Below are 20,800 nucleotides of genomic sequence, written 5' to 3'. Positions count from 1 at the left end.
ACAATGAACATTTTGGTACATGACTCTTTTTGAATTATGGTTTTCTCAGGGTATATGCCCAGTAGTGGGATTGCTGGGTCAGATGGTAGTTCTGTTTGTAGTTTTTTAAGGAACCTCCATACTGTTCTCCATAGTGGCTGTACCAATTCACATTCCTACTAGCAGTGCAAGAGCGTTCCCTTTTCTCCACACCCTCTGCAGCATTTATTGTTTCTAGATTTTTTGATGATGGCCATTCTGACTGGTGTGAGATGATATCTCATTGTAGTTTTGATTTGCATGTCTCTAATGATGAATGATGTTGAGCATTCTTTCATGTGTTTGTTGGCAGTCTGTATATCTTCTTTGGAGAAATGTCTATTTAGGTCTTCTGCCCATTTTTGGTTTGGGTTGTTTGTTTTTTTGTTATTGAGCTGCATGAGCTGCTTGTAAATTTTGGAAATTAATCCTTTGTCAGTTGCTTCATTTGCAAATATTTTCTCCCATTCTGAGGGTTGTCTTTTGGTCTTGTTTATGGTTTCCTTTGCTGTGCAAAAGCTTTGCAGTTTCATTAGGTCCCATTTGTTTATTTTTGTTTTTATTTCCATTTCTCTAAGAGGTGGGTCAAAAAGGATCTTGCTGTGATTTATGTCATAGAGTGTTCTGCCTATGTTTTCCTCTAAAAGTTTGATAGTTTCTGGCCTTACATTTATGTCTTTAATCCATTTTGAGCTTATTTTTGTATATGGTGTTAGGGAGTGATCTACTTTTACATGTACCTGTCCAGTTTTCCCAGCACCACTTATTGAAGAGGCTGTCCTTTCTCCACTGTACATTCCTGCCTCCTTTATCAAAGATAAGGTGACCATATGTGCGTGGGTTTATCTCTGGGCTTTCTATCCTGTTCCATTGATCTATATTTCTGTTTTTGTGCCAGTACCATACTGTCTTGATTACTGTAGCTTTGTAGTATAGTCTGAAGTCAGGGAGCCTGATTCCTCCAGCTCCGTTTTTCATTCTCAAGATTGCTTTGGCTATTCAGGGTCTTTTGTGTTTCCATACAAATCGTGAAATTTTTTGTTCTAGTTCTGTGAAAAATGCCATTGGTAGTTTGATAGGGATTGCATTGAATCTGTAGATTGCTTTGGGTAGTAGAGTCATTTTCACAGTATTGATTCTTCCAATCCAAGAACATGGTATATCTCTCCATCTATCTGTATCATCCTTAATTTCTTTCATCAGTGTCTTATAATTTTCTGCATACAGGTCTTTTGTCTCCTTAGGTAGGTTTATTCCTAGGTATTTTATTCTTTTTGTTGCAGTGATAAATGGGAGTGTTTTCTTGATTTCACTTTGAGATTTTTCATCATTAGTGTATAGGAATGCCAGAGATTTCTATGCATTAATTTTGTATCCTGCTACTTTACCAAATTCATTGATTAGCTCTAGTAGTTTTCTGGTAGCATCTTTAGGATTCTCTATGTATAGTATCATGTCATCTGCAAACAGTGACAGCTTTACTTGTTCTTTTCCGATTTGGATTTCTTTTATTTCCTTTTCTTCTCTGATTGCTGTGGCTAAAACTTCCAAAACTATGTTGAATAAGAGTGGTGAGAGTGGGCAACCTTGTCTTGTTCCTGATCTTAGTGGAAATGCTTTCAGTTTTTCACCATTGAGGATGATGTTGTCTGTGGGTTTGTCATATATGGCCTTTATTATGTTGAGGAAAGTTCCCTCTATGCCTACTTTCTGGAGGGTTTTTATCATAAATGGGTGTTGAATTTGTTTTTTTTTTGTTTTTGTGGTACACGGGCCTCTCACTGTTGTGGCCTCTCCCGTTGCTCCCGTTGCGGAGCACAGTGGCCATGGCTCATGGGCCCAGCCTCTCTGCGGCACGTGGGATCCTCCCGGATCGGGGCACAAACCCGTGTCCCCTGCATCGGCAGGTGGACTCTCAACCACTGCGCCACCAGGGAAGCCCATGGGTGTTGTATTTTGTTGAAAGCTTTCTCTGCATCTATTGAGATGACTGTATGGTTTTTCTCCTTCAATTTGTTAATATGGTGTATCACATTGATTGATTTGTGTGTATTGAAGAATCCTTGCATTCCTGGAATAAACCCCACTTGGTCATGGTGAATGATCCTTTTAATGTGCTGTTGGATTCTGTTTGCTAGTATTTTGTTAAGGATTTTTGCATCTATGTTCATCAGTGATACTGGCCTGTAGTTTTCTTTCTTTGTGACATCCTTGTCTGGTTTTGGTATCAGGGTGATGGCGGCCTCCTAGAATGAGTTTGGGAGTGTTCTTCCCTCTGTTATATTTTGGAAGAGTTTGAGAAGGATAGGTGTTAGCTCTTCTCTAAATGTTTGATAGAATTCGCCTGTGAAGCCAACTGGTCCTGGGCTTTTGTTTGTTGGAAGATTTTTAATCACAGTTTCAATTTCAGTGCTTGTGATTGGTCTGTTCATATTTTCTATTTCTTTCTGATTCAGTCTTGGCAGGTTGTGCATTTCTAAGAATTTGTCCATTTCTTCCATGTTGTCCATTTTATTGGCATAGAGTTGCTTGTAGTAATCTCTCATGATCTTTTGTATTTCTGCAGTGTCAGTTGTTACTTCTCCTTTTTCATTTCTAATTCCATTGATTTGAGTCTTCTCGCTTTTTTTCTTGATGAGTCTGGCTAATGGTTTATCAATTTTGTTTATCTTCTCAAAGAAACAGCTTTTAGTTTTATTGATCTTTGCTATCGTTTCCTTCATTTCTTTTTCATTTATTTCTGATCTGATCTTTATGATTTCTTTCCTTCTGCTAACTTTGGGGTGTTTTTGTTCTTGTTTCTCTAATTGCTTTAGGTGCAAGGTTAGGTTGTTTATTCAAAATGTTTCCTGTTTCTTAAGGTAGGATTGTATTGCTATAAACTTCCATCTTAGAACTGCTTTTGCTGCATCCCATAGGTATTGGGTTGTCGTGTCTCCATTGTCATTAGTTTCTAGGTATTTTTTGATTTCCTCTTTGATTTCTTCAGTGATCGCTTTGTTATTAAGTACTGTATTGTTTAGCCTCCATGTGTTCGTATTTTTTACATATCTTTTCCTGTAATTGATATCTAGTCTCATAGTGTTGTGGTCGGAAAAGATACTTGATACAATTTCAATTTTCTTAAATTTACCAAGGCTTGATTTGTGACCCAAAATATGATCTATCCTGGAGAATGTCCCATGAGCACTTGAGAAAAATGTGTATTCTGTTGTTTCTCCATGGAATGTCCTATAAATATCAATTAAGTCCATCTTGTTTAATGTATCATTTAAAGCTTGTGTTTCCTTATTTATTTTCATTTTGGATGATCTGTCCATTGGTGAAAGTGGGGTGTTAAAGTCCCCTACTATGAATGTGTTACTGTCAATTTCCCCTTTTACGGCTGTTAGTATTTGCCTTATGTATTGAGGTGCTCCTACGTTGGGTGCATAAATATTTACAATTGTTATATCTTCTTGGACCGATCCCTTGATCATTATGTAATGTCCTTCTTTGTCTCTTTTAATAGTCTTTATTTTAAAGTCTATTTTGTCTGACATGAGAATTGCTACTCCAGCTTTCTTTTGGTTTCCATTTGCATGGAATATCTTTTTCCATCCCCTCACTTTCAGTCTGTATGTGTCTCTAGGTCTGAAGTGGGTCTCTTGTAGACAGCATATATATGGGTCTTGTTTTTGTATCCATTCAGTCAGTCTGTGTCTTTTGGTGGGAGCATTTAATCCATTTACATTTAAGGTAATTATCGATATGTATGTTCCTATTCCCATTTTCTTAATTGTTTTGGGTTTGTTATTATAGGTCTTTTCCTTCTCTTGTGTTTCTTGCCTAGAGAAGATCCTTTAGCATTTGTTGTAAAGCTTGTTTGGTGGTGCTGAACTCTCTCACCTTTTGCTTGTCTGTAAAGGTTTTAATTTCTCCATCAAATCTGAATGAGATCCTTGCTGGGTAGAGTAATCTTGGTTGTAGGTTTTTCTCCTTCATCACTTTAAATATGTCCTTCCAGTCCCTTCTGGCTTGCAGAGTTTCTGCTGAAAGATCAGCTGTTAACCTTAGGGGGATTCCCTTGTGTGTTATTTGTTGTTTTTCCCTTGCTGCTTTTAATATGTTTTCTTTGTATTTAATTTTTGACAGTTTGATTAATATGTGTCTTGGCGTGTTTCTCCTTGGATTTGTCCTGTATGGGACTCTCTGTGCTTCCTGGACTTGCTTAACTATTTCCTTTCCCATATTAGGGAAGTTTTCAACTATAATCTCTTTAAATCTTTTCTCAGTCCCTTTCTTTTTCTCTTCTTCTTCGTCTGGAACCCCTATAATTCGAACGTTGGTGCGCTTTAATGTTGTCCCAGAAGTCTCTGGGACTTTCCTCAGTTCTTTTCATTCTTTTTTCTTTATTCTGTTCTGCAGTAGTTATTTCCACTATTTTATCTTCCAGGTCACTTATCCGTTCTTCTGCCTCAGTTATTCTGCTATTGATCGCATCTAAAGTATTTTTCATTTCATTTATTGTGTTGTTCATCGTTGCTTGTTTCATCTTTAGTTCTTCTAGGTCCTTGTTAAATGTTTATTACATTTTCTCTATTCTATTTCCAAGATTTTGGATCATGTTTACTATTATTATTCTGAATTCTTTTTCAGGTAGACTGCCTATTTCCTCTTCATTTGCTAGGTCTGGTGGGTTTTTATCTTGCTCCTTCATCTGCTGTGTGTTTTTCTGTCTTCTCATTTTGCTTATCTTACTGTGTTTCAGGTCTCCTTTTTACACGCTGCAGGTTTGTAGTTCCTGTTGTTTTTGGTGTCTGTCCCCAGTGGCTAATGTTGGTTCAGTGGGTTGTGTAGGCTTCCTGGTGGAGGGGACTAGTGCCTGTGTTCTGGTGGATGCGGCTGGATCTTGTCTTTCTGGTGGGCAGGTCCACGTCTGGTGGTGTGTTTTGGGGTGTCTGTGGACTTATTATGATTTTAGGCAGCCTCTCTGCTAATGGGTGGGGTTGTGTTCCTGTCTTGCTAGTTGTTTGGCATAGGGTGTCCAGCACTGTAGCTTGCTGGTCATTGAGTGAAGCTGGGTGTTGGTGTTGAGATGGAGATCTCTGGGAGATTTTCTCCGTTTGATATTACGTGGAGCTGGGAGGTCTTTTGTGGACCAGTGTCCTGAAGTTGGCTCACCCACCTCAAGAGGCACAGCAATGACTGCTGGCCGCAGCACCAAGAGTCTTTCATCCACACGGCTCAGAATAAAAGGGAGAAAAAGTAAAAAGAAAGAAAGAGGATAAAAGAAAATAAAGTAAGGTAAAATAAAATAAAAGTATTAAAATAAAAAAATAATTATTAAGAAAAGAAAAATTTTTTAAAGTAAAAAACAAAAGCAACAACAAAAAAAACGGACGGATAGAACCCTAGGGCAAATGGTGAAAGCAAAGCTATACAGACAAAATTCACACAGAAACATACACACTCACAAAAAGGAAAAGCGGAAAAAATAATAAATCTTGCTCTCAAAGTCCACCTCCTCAATTTGGGATGATTCGTTGTCTATTCAGGTATTCCACAGATGCAGGGTACATCAAGTTGATTGTGGAGATTTAATCCGCTGCTCCTGAGGCTGCTCGGAGAGATTTCCATTTCTCTTCTTTGTTCTCACAACTCCCGGGGTTCAGCTTTGGATTTGGCTCCACCTCTGCGTGTAGGTCACTGGAGGGCGTCTGTTCTTCACTCAGACAGGATGGGATTAAAGGAGCCACTGATTCAGGGGCTCCGGCTCCCTCAGGCCGGGGGGAGGGAGGGGCTCGGAGTGTGGGGCGAACCGCTCGGCAGAGGCCGCCATGACATTGCAGCAGCCTGAGGCGCGCTGTGCGTTCTCCTGGGGAAGTTGTCCCTGGATCCTGGGACCCTGGCAGTGGCGGGCTGCACAGGCTCCCCGGAAGGGAGGTGTGGAGAGTGACCTGTGCTCGCACACAGGCTTCTTGGTGGCAGCGGCAGCAGCCTTAGTGTCTCATGCCTGTCTCTTGTGGTCCATGCTTTTAGCCGCAGCTCGCGCCCGTCTCTGGAGCTCCTTTAAGCAGCGCTCTTAATCCCCTCTTCTAGCGCATCAGGAAACAAAGAGGGAAGAAAAAGTCTCTTGCCTCTTTGTCAGGTCCAGACTTTCCCCCGGACTCACTCCCGGCGACCCGTGGCGCACTAGCCCCCTTTAGGCTGTGTTCACACCGCCACCCCAGTCCTCTCCCTGAGATCCGACAGAAGCCCGAGCCTCCGCTCCCAGCCCCCGCCCGCCCCGGTGGGTGAGCAGACAAGCCTCTCGGGCTGGTGAGTGCTGGTCAGCACCGATCCTTTGTGGGGGAACCTCTCCGCTTTGCCCTCCGCACCCGTTTGCTGTGCTCTCCTCCGTGTCTCCGAAGCTCCCCGCCTCGCCACCTGCAGTCCCCGCCCACGAAGGAAGGGGCTTCTAGTGTGTGGAAACCTTTCCTCAACACGGCTCCCTCCCAGTGGTGCAGGTCCCGTCCCTATTCTTTTGTCTCTGTTTGTTCTTTTTTCTTTTGCCCTACCCAGGTACATGGGGAGTTTCTTGTCTTTTGGGAGGTCTGAGGTCTTCTGCCGGCGTTCAGTAGGTGTTCTGTAGGAGTTGTTCCACGTGTAGATGTATTTCTGACGTATCTGTGGGGAGGAAGTTGATCTCTGTGTCTTACTCTTCCTCCATCTTCCCCTCTCTGTTAACTTTGATATTTTAAAACGAAACTTTTTTGAAAGTTAGAGGATTTCATAGTAGCCACACCCTCAAAATCAATTTTCATATTTTCAAGAAAAATGCACCTTAGATTACAGTTTTTATATGTAAAACCTAGATTTTTATCTGCTACTGTACATATTTATCTCCCCAAGCACAGTGATAAAGAATCTCAATCTTACTTACATTTATATAGTTCCTTCTATTCCTATTACATTTGAAGTAAGTTTTTGGGCAGTAATAAACCTGTCAGTTTTCTTAGCAGAATACTGAGTTTTCATTCTCAGAATTCATGTGATTGGTAAAGAGAGACTATATAGATGTCCTGTACAAGGAAAATGATATGAGACGAGATTATTTAGAGTTCAGAAGATGAAGTGTTTGGTCAGTCAGATGGTTGCATCTTTTGGCTGGAGGTTAAGCAGATTATAGTTAATCATATGGCACTTAAATATGTAGCTCAAATTTTGTTCCATGAGTCTCTCAGATAATCTCCTGAACAATTTTATATGAGCTTTGAGTAAAATTGGTAGTCATCCCTTTGATCTTAGTTTTGCACAATTTATTATTGCTGTTTTATCAAATAAGTAAGAAATGCTAAAGTATTTTCAGAAGATTGCTCTGTGGGGTTTGATCCAAGGAGGACTGCCCAGTAGCTGGGCAGCATTCAGAATGCTGGTTCTCTCTCTGAGAAGGGAGAAGGGCCCTGGGAGCTCTTTGTTGAGGCTGTGATGAGTCAGGCCATAGCCTTGCAGCGTGGGACTGAATCAGTCTCACCACAATAAAGAGCAAGGATTCCTTGCTTTGGAGGGGTGGCAGACACGGAAATAGTCCTCCAGAGTAGTGTATAGTCTGTTTTCTTTCGGCATAAACCTTACCTACTCAGGGCTGTTGAACTGCTCTGTAAAGTACTTCATGGTTTTAGTTCTCGTGGTTTTGAGGGAAGGAGAAGAGACTGATTTTCCATTATCTTTTTAAGTGCTTAGAAACTACTTTTTGTAAAATAACAAAAATAACCTGATAATTTTACTCTTTCTGCCTCAACTACTTACTTTTTCAAGAATTGCTTTCTATGACCCTTATTTTCTGAGTTGTTCTGTTATCTGTTTTGATTTTAAAAAAATTGTTTAACCATAGAAATTGATGTAATATATTTTGCTTTTTACCTAAATGTAATATGTATCTTCTTTTGCCATTCTTTGTTTTCAGCTACTACTTATACATGTGTGATAAAGTGGTTGCCCCAAATGTGTCGCTTACTTCGGCTGTATCCCAGCCTAAAGAGGTCACAAAGACAGAGGCAAGTAGATCTATACCAAGACACTCAGAGAAGCCTCACAGTAGTGGGAAACATCAAAAAATAGTGTCTTATCCAGATGTTTCACTGGAGGAACAGGAGAAAATGGATCTAAAAACAAGTCGAGAATTATATAGCCGCTTAGGTAAGTATTCAGAAATTATCTTTTTAAAATCAAATATCTAATAAACATATTCAGCATTTTCAAAGAGGATTTCTATTTAAGAGAATTTTCCAGATAATGGAAGCTTTTATCTTAAAAAAAAATACCACCTTTCAAAACTCTTGAGTGACTACATAGACCCTCAGTTGTTCTGCTTATCTAGAATGGTGATATATATATAGAGGCTAATAAGCTAGAAAATAGACTATATGGCTGCATATTGCAAGTGACTTTTGTCTAATTATTTTTCCTTCTTCCTGCCTTTTCTTTACTGTCAGATTTCTTTAAAGGTCCTTATTTTTCTTTCTAATTTGCTGTGAACTGAGAAACCTTTTAACTAATAATGTGAAAAGTATATGATAATCTATAAAAATATTGAATCAACTTTGTTATACACCTGAAACTAATATAATATGGTAAATCAACTATAGTTTTTAAAAAAAGTGTATGTAAGAGTAGTTAGGTATAGGACTCAGAGACACTTAGTCATGGAATAAGCAAGATTTGAAAACTCATAGCTGTGGGGGCCAGGCAGATGGCATAAATGCAGAATGCCAGCTGGACATTAAAAAAATACTGCATAGTTACAGTGCCTTTTAAAATACTGTGGACCAGACAAGACATGTCTGCTCACATGCTGCCTGTGTTACCCTCTTCATAGATGCAGAGCTTTGCTAACAGCTTAGGCAAGTGCAACAGTTCTTTTCAGCTTTCTCAGTGCAGTCTAAGAGTCCTCTAGTTACCTGTTTTCATAGATAATTGAGATTCTTCAGGAGTTTTTGTACTTTAATTTTGAGATTTTTAAAACTCAGTTTTCCTTGGATTTAAATATGGCAAACAATAATTAGTAATGTATTAATACCATTATACCATGTTTGCATTATAGTTCCTAAATTATTTAATTCTAGAGACTTAAAAAATTGTTGAGATGTAATTCATATTGCTTAAAATTTATCCTTTTAGAGTATACGATTCAGTGGCTTTTAGTAAATTCACAAAGTTGTGCAATGATTACAAGTATTTAATTTCAGAACATTTCATCACCCTAAAAAGGAACCCTGTAATCCAGTAGAAGTTACTCTTCATTCTTCCCTTTCACCAGGCTCTGTCAGCCATAAATCTCTTTTCTGTTTTTATGGATTTGCCTATTCTGGACATTTCATATAAAAGGGATCCTACAACATATGGCCTTTTGTTGTCTAGCTTCTTCCACCAAGGATATTTTCTCAGTCCATATTATAGCATGTATTAGTACTTCTTCCTTTTTTATGGCTTAATAACATTCTATCTTATGGATGGATAATACCTCATTTTGTTTATTCATTCATCTGTTGATGGACATTTGGATGTGTCCACTTTTTGGCTATTACGACTAACGCTGTTATGAACGCTTATGCACAAGTTTTAATGTGAACGTACGTTTTCATTTCTCTTGGCTATATATTTTGGAGTGGAATTGCTGGGTCAAATGGTAACTCTATGTTTAATATCTTGAGGGACTGCCAAACTTTTCAAAGCAGCTGCGCCATTTTCATTTCCTGCCGCAGCTTCTGAGGACTCCGATTTCTGCACATCTTTGCCAACACTTGTTGTTTGTCTTTTGATTATAGCCATCCTAGTGGTTGTGAAATGATATCTCATAGTTTTGATTTGTAATTCTCCAATGACTAATGATACTGAGTATCTTTTCATGTTTTTATTGGACATTGCAAATCTTTGGAGAAGTGCCTGTTGAGATCCTTTGCCTATTTTTCAGTTGGGTTGTCTCTTTACAACTGAATTGTAAGAGTTCTTTGTACATTATGGTACTAGAATTTGCCATTCTGTCAGTTGTCTTTTTACTTTCTTGGTAGTGTCCTTTGAAACACAAGTTTTAAATTCTGATGAAGTCCAATTTATTGTTTCTTTCGTTGCTTACTTTAGGTGTCATGTCTAAGAAACCATTGCCTAATCCAGTTAAGAGTTTTAGCTCTTACATTTAAGTCCATGATCCATTTTGAGTTAATTTTTATATAAGGTGTGAAGTTCAGCCTCATTCTTTGTATATGGATACAGTTGTCCCAACACTGTTGAAAAGAATACTCTTTCCTGATTGAATTGTTTTGGCACCCTTGTTGAAAACCAGTTGCCCATAAAAGTACGGGTTTGTTTCTGGGCTCAGTCTTTATGCCAGTACTACACACAATTTGATTTCTGTAGCTTTGTAATAAGCTTCGAAATTGGGGATTGTGAGTCCTCCAACTTTGTTATTCTTTTTCAAGATTGTTTTGGCTATTTTGGTTTCCTTTTATTTCCATATGAATTTTAGAATCAGCTTGTCAGTTTCTGCCACAAAGCCAGTTGAAGTTTTGATAGGGGTTGCATTGAAAAAATAGAACATTTGGGGAAGTATTAGGGGAAGTATTATCATTTATTGTAGTCCATTTGGGCTGCTGTAACAAAAATAACATAGCCTGGGTGGCTTATACCACAAACATTTACTTTTCAACGTTCTAGAGGCTGGGAAATCCAAGATCAAGGCACTAGCAGATTTGGTCTGGCAAGGGCTTGCTTGCTTCCTGGTTCATAGATGGCCATCTTCTCACTGTGTACCCAAATGGTGGGAGAGCTCTCCGGAGTCTCTTTTATAAGGGCATAAATCCCATCAATGGGGGCTCTACCGTTATGACCTAATTACCTCCTGAAAGCCCCATTTCCCAGTACCATTGCACTGGGGGGCTAGGATTTCAACATATGAATTTTGGAGGTCACTGACATTCAGATCATGATATCATCTTAACAGCATTAAGTCTTCCAATCCATAAACATGGGATGGCTTTCCATTTATTTGGGTCTTTTATTTCTTTCAATAATGTTTTGTAGTTTGCATTTTACAAGTTTTATACTGTTTTGTTAAGTTTATCCCTAAGTATCTTATTATTTTTTATTTCATTTGTAAATGAAATTGTTTTCTTAATTTCATTTATGGATTGTTCTAGTGACATTTTAACAGAGTGATATTCATACTCTGTTACTTCATTTTTGCCTTTCAAAGATCCATCAGTCTCGAATAATTCTACAAGCAAAAAGAAACCTGAGCCTACCACTTGCAACTTAGCCAGAGACACAGGCAAGGCAGGAATTGACCGTGATGCTGCAGCTTCATCTCCACTTCTTGTCAAAGATGTTATTTGTGAGGATGATAAGGGAAAAATCATGGAAGAAGTAATGAGAACTTATGTAAAACAACAGGAAAAACTGAACTCAATTTTGCAGAAGAAGCAACAACTTCAGATGGTAAAATTGTTATCTAAATGGTAGTCCATTGTGAAAAGATACTTTTGCATATTCTTAAGGAAAGTCGAGATGAGATGCTATAAATGTATTTAAGATTATTCAGTTTTACATTTATAAGAAAGATTAATACACTTTAAAATTTTTAGAGAAGATAGTTTTCAAGATAATTACTTATGTATGGAATTGATATGACAGCTGAATTTTAGATATTTTCTGTCCTGTTTTTTCCTGAATTGAAAATTCTAATGTGATGGAAATAAAGTAAAAATTATATTGTGATTCTTTAAATTACAGGAAGTTGAAATGTTGAGTAGTTCAAAAGCTATGAAGGAACTCACTGAAGAACAGCAGAATTTACAGAAGGAGCTTGAATCTTTGCAGAATGAACATGCTCAAAGAATGGAAGAATTTTATGTTGAACAGAAAGACTTAGAGAAAAAATTAGAGCAGGTAATGAAGCAAAAATGTACCTGTGACTCAAATTTAGAGAAAGATAAAGAGGCTGAATATGCAGCACAGGTAAGAATTACAGTTTGTATAGTGTTGCCCTTTCAGTGTGGAAATTGAAGCCGTTATTTTAATTTCATTAAAGAAATTACTTTATGTTAAGCTCATTTCATTTAGACTAGATTTCAAAATAGACAGTTCTGTTAAACACAACTTTATATCGTCCAAGATGATTTTTTGACCTTGATTACTTTATTACTTTAAACTTATCAGGTTTCTGTAGTTTAGTTGTCCAAATTGCTAATCTCTAGCTATCTGAATATCAGAGGTTATGTTATTTTAATGTAGTACATGGGCTTTCAAATCAACGAATTAACAAACATGAACTGTTGCCCACTATGTTCACAGCACTCGGGCAAAAATGAATAGTAGCTCACAACCTGGGAAAGATGAACAAATAACTCTTAACCTGAGCCAGCTGTGATGAGAGGTATACTGAAGTGTAGGGCATAATGAAAGTGTTCTAGGTGTTCAGTTCTCTTGACCTTTTGTTTCACCCTCATTTTAAGGTCATGTCAAAGTCTGATTAATAGTATTAGGTATTCAAGAGATGCATGCATGAAATAGTTCATTTTTGTAATAAGTAATTTGAAAGTAGGTCTTTGCCATGATGTGAGGAGTAAGTGGAAAAACAACACTGAATGAAAACTGACACAGTCTTCTAAATCACACAGCTGGCAGAACTGAGACAGAGATTGGACCATGCCGAGGCTGATAGGCAAGAACTCCAGGATGAACTCAGACAGGAACGAGAGGCAAGACAGAAGTTAGAGATGATGATAAAAGAGCTAAAGCTGCAAATTTTGAAATCATCGAAGACTGCTAAAGAATAGAAACCTTTAAATAGATTCATCTGTGTGTTCCCAACAGGGTTTATTTTTGTTTGTTTGTTTATTTGCTTTGGTAATTGAATTCTGGACAATTTATCTGCATGAAAATAACTAGGCATTGTATCCATTTGTAGATCAGAGAAAGTGAAGAGATTATATATTAGTATATAAATTTTTACATTTTCCAAATGAATGAAAATGTATGTTTCTTTGTACTTTTTTTTCAACCAGCTTAGTAACAATACTTTACGGTTTCAACTATTACATAATCTGCCTATATTTCTAATGCAATTTAGCAGTTGCATACTTTTTAAAAGCTGCATTGTGTGATGGAAAATAGTTTTGATCAATTTTGTTATCCATATTTTAGATTCAATTTTAGATACAATGGTGGCTTCATATTTCATATATAGAGCTACTCAAGGGGTTGAATCTCCATTTTTTTTCATGAACACAATCTCCTTTCTAAGTTAATATAGTATACTCATTATTATAATCAAAATTTGCTTTTATTTCGTTCATATTGTTGAATTTCCACCAGTTCTCCTCTATTTAATATCTCCTAAGAGACATTTTGTCAATAGAGGAATTTCATTGTTGAGGTTATAGCACACCCCATGGGGAAGGATAACATGCTTTCTTATACACTGCTGCTAAACACAAGAAGCGGTTATAATTAGATTTTCTGTTTAAATGTGGTTATATTTAGAAAAAAAATTTTATGCAGCAACTTTAGAAGAGGGAATAAAATGTAATAATTTTTGAACTTTTATGTTGTTAATAGTGGTGTGAAAATATTAATGTACTTGAGAAAAATTGATGTACATCAGTTTCCATACAATCCATAATCCTCCTGTACAGTTTTTATATGTAGTTGTGGGTCTTACTGAAATTTATATAACGGATTTGTTTTCTTTAATGGATTTGTCTTCCTTTAAATTGTAAAATATTAAACACTTTGAAGGTTATTTTGGACTTTTGTATGTTTAAATGTTAAGTCTTACCAAAATGTGCACGAATGGACCATTTTCAGTTACTATTTAATATCAAAATCAGGAATTTACAGTCAACTGGTAGTGTATGATAGGTTAATATAGGGAAGTTTAGTTATCTGCTACTAAAAGGGTTTTAGATAATTTTTAGAAGACAGGAATTCCATAGTTTGGGGGAGGGGCAACTTCTTCTGCACTTTTTTTTTTTTGCACAGAAAATCCTGTCATTCTTTAATGGAAAATTTCATATTAGTTAATTCTTGGCTTAAAAGATACTAGGTAAAATTCTTAGTATGCATTTTTTAAAGAAAGTTTCCTGAAGCTACCATTAATTGACATTATTATCCCATGAATTTTATGTTTATGTTCTCGTGTAAGGTACTGTATGAAATTAACTTGAGAGCTAAGTTTATTTTTTAAATATATCAGCTAAGGTTAAGGTTATTTACTATTCCCATCTTAGATGATAGATACTTGGTATAGAACTTCAAAAATAAGTAGGTTATCATTTAATCAGTTATTTTCATATTTTGCTTAATGGTACTTATATATCCTAAAAGAATTTTTGTACTTCCCAAATACTAGAGTATGGTCTAAATGTGTATTTTCTATTTTCCATTTAACTTCGACTATATTAAACCTGCAATTAATTTGTTGATTCTTGTTCCTCCTTAAGGAGGAACGCATGTTAAAATGACATATAGGAACAAATATTAAAAATGACATACCCTCCTAATACCTTTTCTTTATCTGGAGAAAGGAAAATCACAAATACATTTTATGATGCCGTTTCATTTTAGTTGTGTGTTAGTTGTGTCACAGCTAAGAGTTTTGGGACATATAATTCAGGCCCCTATAATTTCATTTATTTTTCTAATTCACTCAAAATCTACTTATGTTACTTAGTTAAATGGTAAGCTTACTTAAGTTTCAACTCAAAACTTCTAAAACAAATTGCTTAATCTTTGAAATATGTTATTTAAAAATTCTAAGCAATGCTTAATCACCTTTAAATTATCATAAACTCTTAATTTAGAGTTGAGTAAAGAACTATTTTTTCTAGTTCTTCACATAAGGGAAACTTGCCACATGAAATTGTAGTCTTCATTTTCCAGAAGATACACTGATGTGCCATCAGTTTCTGTCTAACTTCTTTGAAAATGTTTTTTTAGTCAATTGTAAATAGTATGCCTATTATAGTTAAAAGTAATTTCAAGTTAAACTGTACAACATAGCTTGAAAATATAGAGACTTTGTAATACTCTACAAGTGGCCTCTGCTAAAAATATCCATATAATTATTCTATTTTTGCATGCTCATTTTGTGTGTTGGTTGCTAGCTTAAAGTTTGTTTCAGTGTTAGTTTTTGTGTGCCAATTCATCAGGCAAGCGGATTTTCCCTCAGACATCATAATATTTTTCTTTTTAGGAAAAATATAAAAATATTTACTTTAAAAAGCTGCATTAAAGGAACGGCCTATCAAAAGTGCTAGAGCATCTTTCAAAGGAAGAAAAGATAGAATGTTAGTTTACTGGGTGATGAGTAATGTTTAATTTGGGTGATGATAGTTTCTGTACCCTAAACTTTATGAGAAAAAGGTACCAAATCTATAGTAAATGTAAAACCTGATGTCATTGAGGAAGCTCTAAACAACCCTTATTTCACAAATGCAACTTTTAACACTAGGAAAGGCTTTGACCAACAATGTAAGTTTGGCTTGTGCTTTAGTTTTGTAAAGCATATTCTTTTGCTTGAATTTCTGTGTCCAGGAGAGTCAGGATGTTTTATGGTTCTTGAACTAATTTTATAACATATTTAATATATTACCAGTTGAGCTATAAAATCATTTGTACATATTGAATTGAAAACCAGTTACTAAAGTAGGTGTAATAGACTGAGTACAATGATACTTGCAGGTTATCCATATATTTTAGAAGACATGACAGAACAACCATTTTATTTGCACATCTATGGCTTCTGTTTGAAGGAAAGTAAAATGATAAAGAAACTTGAGTAATATGAAACATGCTCAAGGTTATTTCCCTAAATGTAATAGGAAAGCTGGTGCTGAAGGTTTTTGATCAGTTTCTAAAATTTTCTTCTCAATGACTTATGTTTTGATTGCTTAGGGAAGAATCCTCATTTTTATTTGCTCTTACACATTTAATCTGCACGACAGGATATTAAAAATTAATGGAATGAAAAGTTGTGCTCATACTGTACATCTGTTTCTGTGCTTGAAACTACTTGTTAGTTTTTATTGAGCTGCCAGCAATAAGGGACACATTACTGCTGTATTATACATTGTGGGGTTGAATAACTTAAACAGCTTAAAATTTTTTTCTAGTGTAAGACACTTAAGAATTTCCATTATTGGAAGAAATTTGTATGGGTATTCAATATTGCGTCTTGTTTAAAAGGACAGTCTTTTTTTATTTCATAAAATCTTTCCATTTTAATTGGCTTCTAAACTATAATACATAATGCAATTTTGAGCCTGTTTTTTAGTGATAGAATTAAATGTCTTATATAGTGCTACTGTGTTTGAATTAAAGTGAACAAATGTAAAAACCGAAATTTTAAAAATTAAGCCCAGAAAACAAAATAGTGTATTAAGTTAGTTGAATGTAAGAGAAATTCGTAAGATTTTTTTTTCTTCAATATAAATACCTCACTTGAAAATAAAGCACAGCATACTTAAAGTAGTTCTAGTAAAAAAAATCCTACTAAAAGAATTGCTAAATCTTGAACAACTCTTGGGGAATTATAGTTTGGGAGAAATAAAATATACTTGCTTTTAACCACCCTGTTAGAAGTATTTATTTGTCCTGATAATTTTAAGCCAACACAGTAGTCTTAAATTGTTTCTGAAGTTCTAATCTGTGAAGGCAGTAAATGAAAGATCTGTTGTGCAACTGTTGAAACAAATTGTTGACTACATTGACCATAATTCAATTTAAAATCTTGCCAATGATGTACAGTTTTATGGTTAAAATTGCTGTGGTTGGTTGTATTACATGACACACAAAACTGTCCTCTACCTCACGTGAAATAAATATTTTATATGGTTTTACTATAAAACAAGACTCATCTATCTGGTCACTTAGTTTACAAATTTTGAATTATATTTATTGAAACATGACATACTGTGCTCTTAGCTTATACCTCAACTGTATTTTGTGCTGTTCTCCATTTTCATGCCTTGTAAATAACTTGTATAGATTGTGGGTTAAATTCCAAATAAAAACTTTTAATGCCAATGAAATTGATTCAAGCTTTCTTGGTATCCTGTGTGAGTTCAATGTTCTTGTTTCTTAAAATTGACATTTTCTCCTTTTGTTTCTTTAAAGTCTATTCATTACATAGCAAATAACTAACTTGAGAAACTTTTTTTTAAATTGTAAAATGTGAAATTTTATGTAATATTTTATGTGATGAACATAGCATTTTGTGATTATTCTCTTTCAAGATACTTGGACTCTTGCATTAACATCTTTTCCTCACCTCCACTTCTGGTATTAGTTGTCAATTACTGCATAACAAACTATTCTAAAATCTAGCAGCTTAAAACAACATATCTCACACAGTATCTGAGGGTCAGAAATCCAAGAGCAGTTTAGTTGAATGTGATGGCTCAAGAGCTGTTAGAAAGGTGCTTTTATGATGTTACCTGTGGCTGAAGTCATATGAGAGCTTGACAGCTGTTGGATCTGCTTCCCAGCTCACTCAGGGCTATTGACAGGCAGTCAGTTCCCCACTGTATGGATGTTCATGGAGCTCTTCACAGCATGGTGGATGGCTTCCCCAAAATGAGTGATCCAAAGGAGAGAGTGATTCCACAATTTGATGACCTGGACTCTTAAGTCATATACTGTACTTTTGCCTTGTACTGTTTTTTAGAAGTCAGTCACTAAGTCCAGCCCATACTCAGTCGGAGGAGATTATACAAGGGAATGAATCCCAGGAGGCAAGGATTATTGGGGGATATCTTAGAGTCTGGTTACCATACCCTCCAAACTTTGTGTGTGTGTGGCAAAATGTACATATAAAATTTACCATTTTAACCATTTAAGGTGTGTGTATAATTCAGTGGCATTAAGTACATTCACAATGTACATTCACCACTATATCCAGAACTTTTTCACTATCCCAAACGGAAGCTCTGTGCCTATTAAACAATAACTCCCTATTCGCCCTCCCTCCCTCCCTCCCTCCAGCCTTTGGTATCCTCTATTCTACTTCCTATCTCTATGAACTTGCCTATTCTAGGTACCTCATATAAATGGAATCAAAATATTTGTCCTTTTGTGTCTGATTTAGCACTGTGTTTCAATTAGCATAATGTTTTCAAGGTACATCCATGTTGTAGCATGTATCAATTTCATTCCTTTTTATGGCTGAATAATATGCCATTTTGTATGTATACAACTGGAGAAATGTCTATCCAAGTTCCTTTTTTAAACTGGGTTGTTTGTTTTTTGTTGTTGAGTGGTAGCACTTCTTTATATGTTCTAGATATTAATCCCTTATCAGATATATGATTTGCAAATATTTTCTTCCATTCTTTAGGTTGTCTTTTCACTCTTAATAATGTCCTTTGATACACAAAAGTTTTAAGTTTTGATCAAGTCCAGCTTTTCCATTTTTTCTTTTGTTGTCTGTACTTTTAGTGTTATATCCAAGAAATCACTGCCAAATCCAATGTCATGAAGCTTTCCCCCTGTATTTTCTTCTACGAGTTTTATAGTTTTAGCTCTTACTGGAATTGTTTTCTTAGTTTCCATTTCAGATTGTTCATTGCCAGTGTGTAGAAAATGCAGTTGATTTTTGGTGTTGATTTTGTATCCTGGGACTTTGCTAAATTTATTTATTAGCTCTAACAGTTTTTGTGTGTGGAATCTAGGGTTTTCTGTGTATAAGATCACATCACTTGTGAATAGAGATAATTTTACTTCTTCCTTTCCAATTTGGATGCCTTTGTTTCTTTTTCTTGCCTAATTGCTCTAGCTAGAACCTCCAATGCTATGCTGAATAGAAGTGGTTAAAGCAGGCGTCCTTGTTCTCAGAGGGAAAGCTTTCAGTCTTTTATCTTTGAGTATGATATTAGCTGTGGTTTTTTCATATATGGCCTATTTATTATGTTTAAGAAGTTCCCTTTTATACCTAGTTTACCGAGTGTTTTTTTTTTTATCATGAAAGGGTGTTGAATTTTGTCAAATGCCTTTTCTGTATCAGTTGAGATGATAATGTAGTTTTTTCCCTTCATTTTATTGCTGTGATGTATTACATTGCTTAGTTTTCATAAGTTGAAATTTCTTTTGCATTCCAAGAATAAATCTCACTTGCTCATGGTGTATAATCCTTTTCATATGCTGTTATTTATTTATTTGAAATAATTTGACATATAACATTCTATAAATTTAAGGTATACATGTTCATTTTATACATTTATATATAGTCTAATATGCTGAATTTGATTTGCTAGGGTTTTGTTGAGGATGTTTGCAGCAATATTCATAAGGGATACTGGTCTGTAGTTTTTTGTTTTGTTTTTTGTTATTTTGTAGTGTATCTGTTGTTGTTATTAGGTTAATCCTGCTTCTTAGAATGAGCTAGAAAGTGTTCTTTCTTGCTTTGATTGTTTTGGAAGAGTTTGAGAAGGATCGGTGTTAATTCTTTCAATATTTGGTAGAATTCACCAATGAAACCATCTGGTCCTGGGCTTTGCTCTGTTGGGAGGTTTTTGATTGCTGATTTAATCTCCTTACTAGTTATAGGTTTACCTATTTCCTATTTCTTCATGAGTTGCTTTTCGTAGATTGTGTATTTCTAGGAATTTATCAATTTCATCTAGGTTATCTAATTTGATGGCATACAATTGTTCACAGTATTCTCAAAATCCTTTTTATTTCTTTTTCTTTTTTTTTTTTTTTTTTTTTGCTGTACGCAGGCCTCTCACTGTTGTGGCCTCTCACTGTTGTGGCCTCTCCCGTTGCGGAGCACAGGCTCCAGACGTGCAGCCTCAGCGGCCATGGCTCATGGGCCCAGCCGCTCCGCGGCATGTGGGATCCTCCCAGACCGGGGCACGAACCCGTGTCCCCTGCATCGACAGGCGGACCCTCAACCACTGTGCCACCAGGGAAGCCCGAGATCTTTTTTGATTTTATTTTTTTCGGTACGCGGGCCTCTCACTGTTGTGGCCTCTCCCGTTGCGGAGCACAGGCTCCGGACGTGCAGCCTCAGCGGCCATGGCTCACGGGCCCAGCCGCTCCGTGGCATGTGGGATCCTCCCAGACCGGGGCACGAACCCGTGTCCCCTGCATCGGCAGGCGGACTCTCAACCACTGCGCCACCAGGGAAGCCCCCGAGATCTTTTTTAATGCATGCCTTTAAAGCTATAAATTTCCATCTTAGAAAATAAAAAGTAGTTACAAACCAAAACTGCAATAATTCTGGCTTTTATATTTGCCTATGTATTCACCTTTACTGGAGATCTTTATTTCTTCTTACTTCTTCAAGTTATTGTCTAGTGTCCTTTTGTTTCAATCTAAAGGATTCCTTTTAACATTTCTTGTAGGGTTGGTCTAGCGGTAGTCAGCTTTTGTTTATCTGGGAATGTCTTAATTTCTCCCTCATTTTGGAAGGACAGATTTGCCAGATATAAATTTGTTGGTTGAAAGTTTTTTCTTCTGACATTTTACATCATTCCACTGACTTCTAGTGTCCAAGGTTTCTTCTGAGTAGTCAGCTAGTAAATATTATTGAGGATTCCTTATTTGTTATGTCACTTTTCTCTTGCTGCTTTCAAGATTCTCTCTTTGACTTTGTCTCTCAACAGTTTGATTATAATGTGTCAGTTTATCTTATGTGCAATACATTAAGCTTCTTAGATTTGTAGATTTAAGCATTTCATCATATCTGCAAGGTTTTCAGACATTATTTCTTCAAACAATCTCTTTGCCCCTTTCTCCTTCTAGGACACCCCCGTAACGCTTCAGA

The 20,800-nt window shown here is 36.2% G+C and overlaps 1 protein-coding gene across 4 annotated transcripts in view; it reads left to right on the top strand.

The window, feature by feature from the left end:
• SKIL (SKI like proto-oncogene) overlaps positions 1-17,057 on the top strand; it is a 33,295-nt gene extending 16,238 nt beyond the window's left edge. For 3 of the 4 annotated variants that reach the window (XM_029215307.1, XM_029215305.1, XM_029215306.1), the window contains 4 exons: positions 7,946-8,178; positions 11,231-11,472; positions 11,767-11,991; positions 12,654-17,057. In XM_029215307.1, coding sequence (XP_029071140.1) covers positions 7,946-8,178; positions 11,231-11,472; positions 11,767-11,991; positions 12,654-12,812 — 859 coding nt within the window. In that variant the 3' untranslated portion in view covers positions 12,813-17,057. The remainder of the gene's footprint in view (positions 1-7,945; positions 8,179-11,230; positions 11,473-11,766; positions 11,992-12,653) is intronic. The other variant, XM_029215308.1, reaches the window with a different exon arrangement.
• Positions 17,058-20,800: the final 3,743 nt, after the last annotated feature.

This window comes from Monodon monoceros, unplaced genomic scaffold (assembly GCF_005190385.1).
Source record: "Monodon monoceros isolate NGI ecotype Baffin Bay Population unplaced genomic scaffold, NGI_Narwhal_1 Super_Scaffold_11, whole genome shotgun sequence".
In the NCBI taxonomy this organism is placed as follows: Eukaryota; Metazoa; Chordata; class Mammalia; order Artiodactyla; family Monodontidae; genus Monodon; species Monodon monoceros.
Note: the sequence above shows the minus strand (reverse complement) of the source record. Positions and strands in the feature narration are given on the sequence as shown.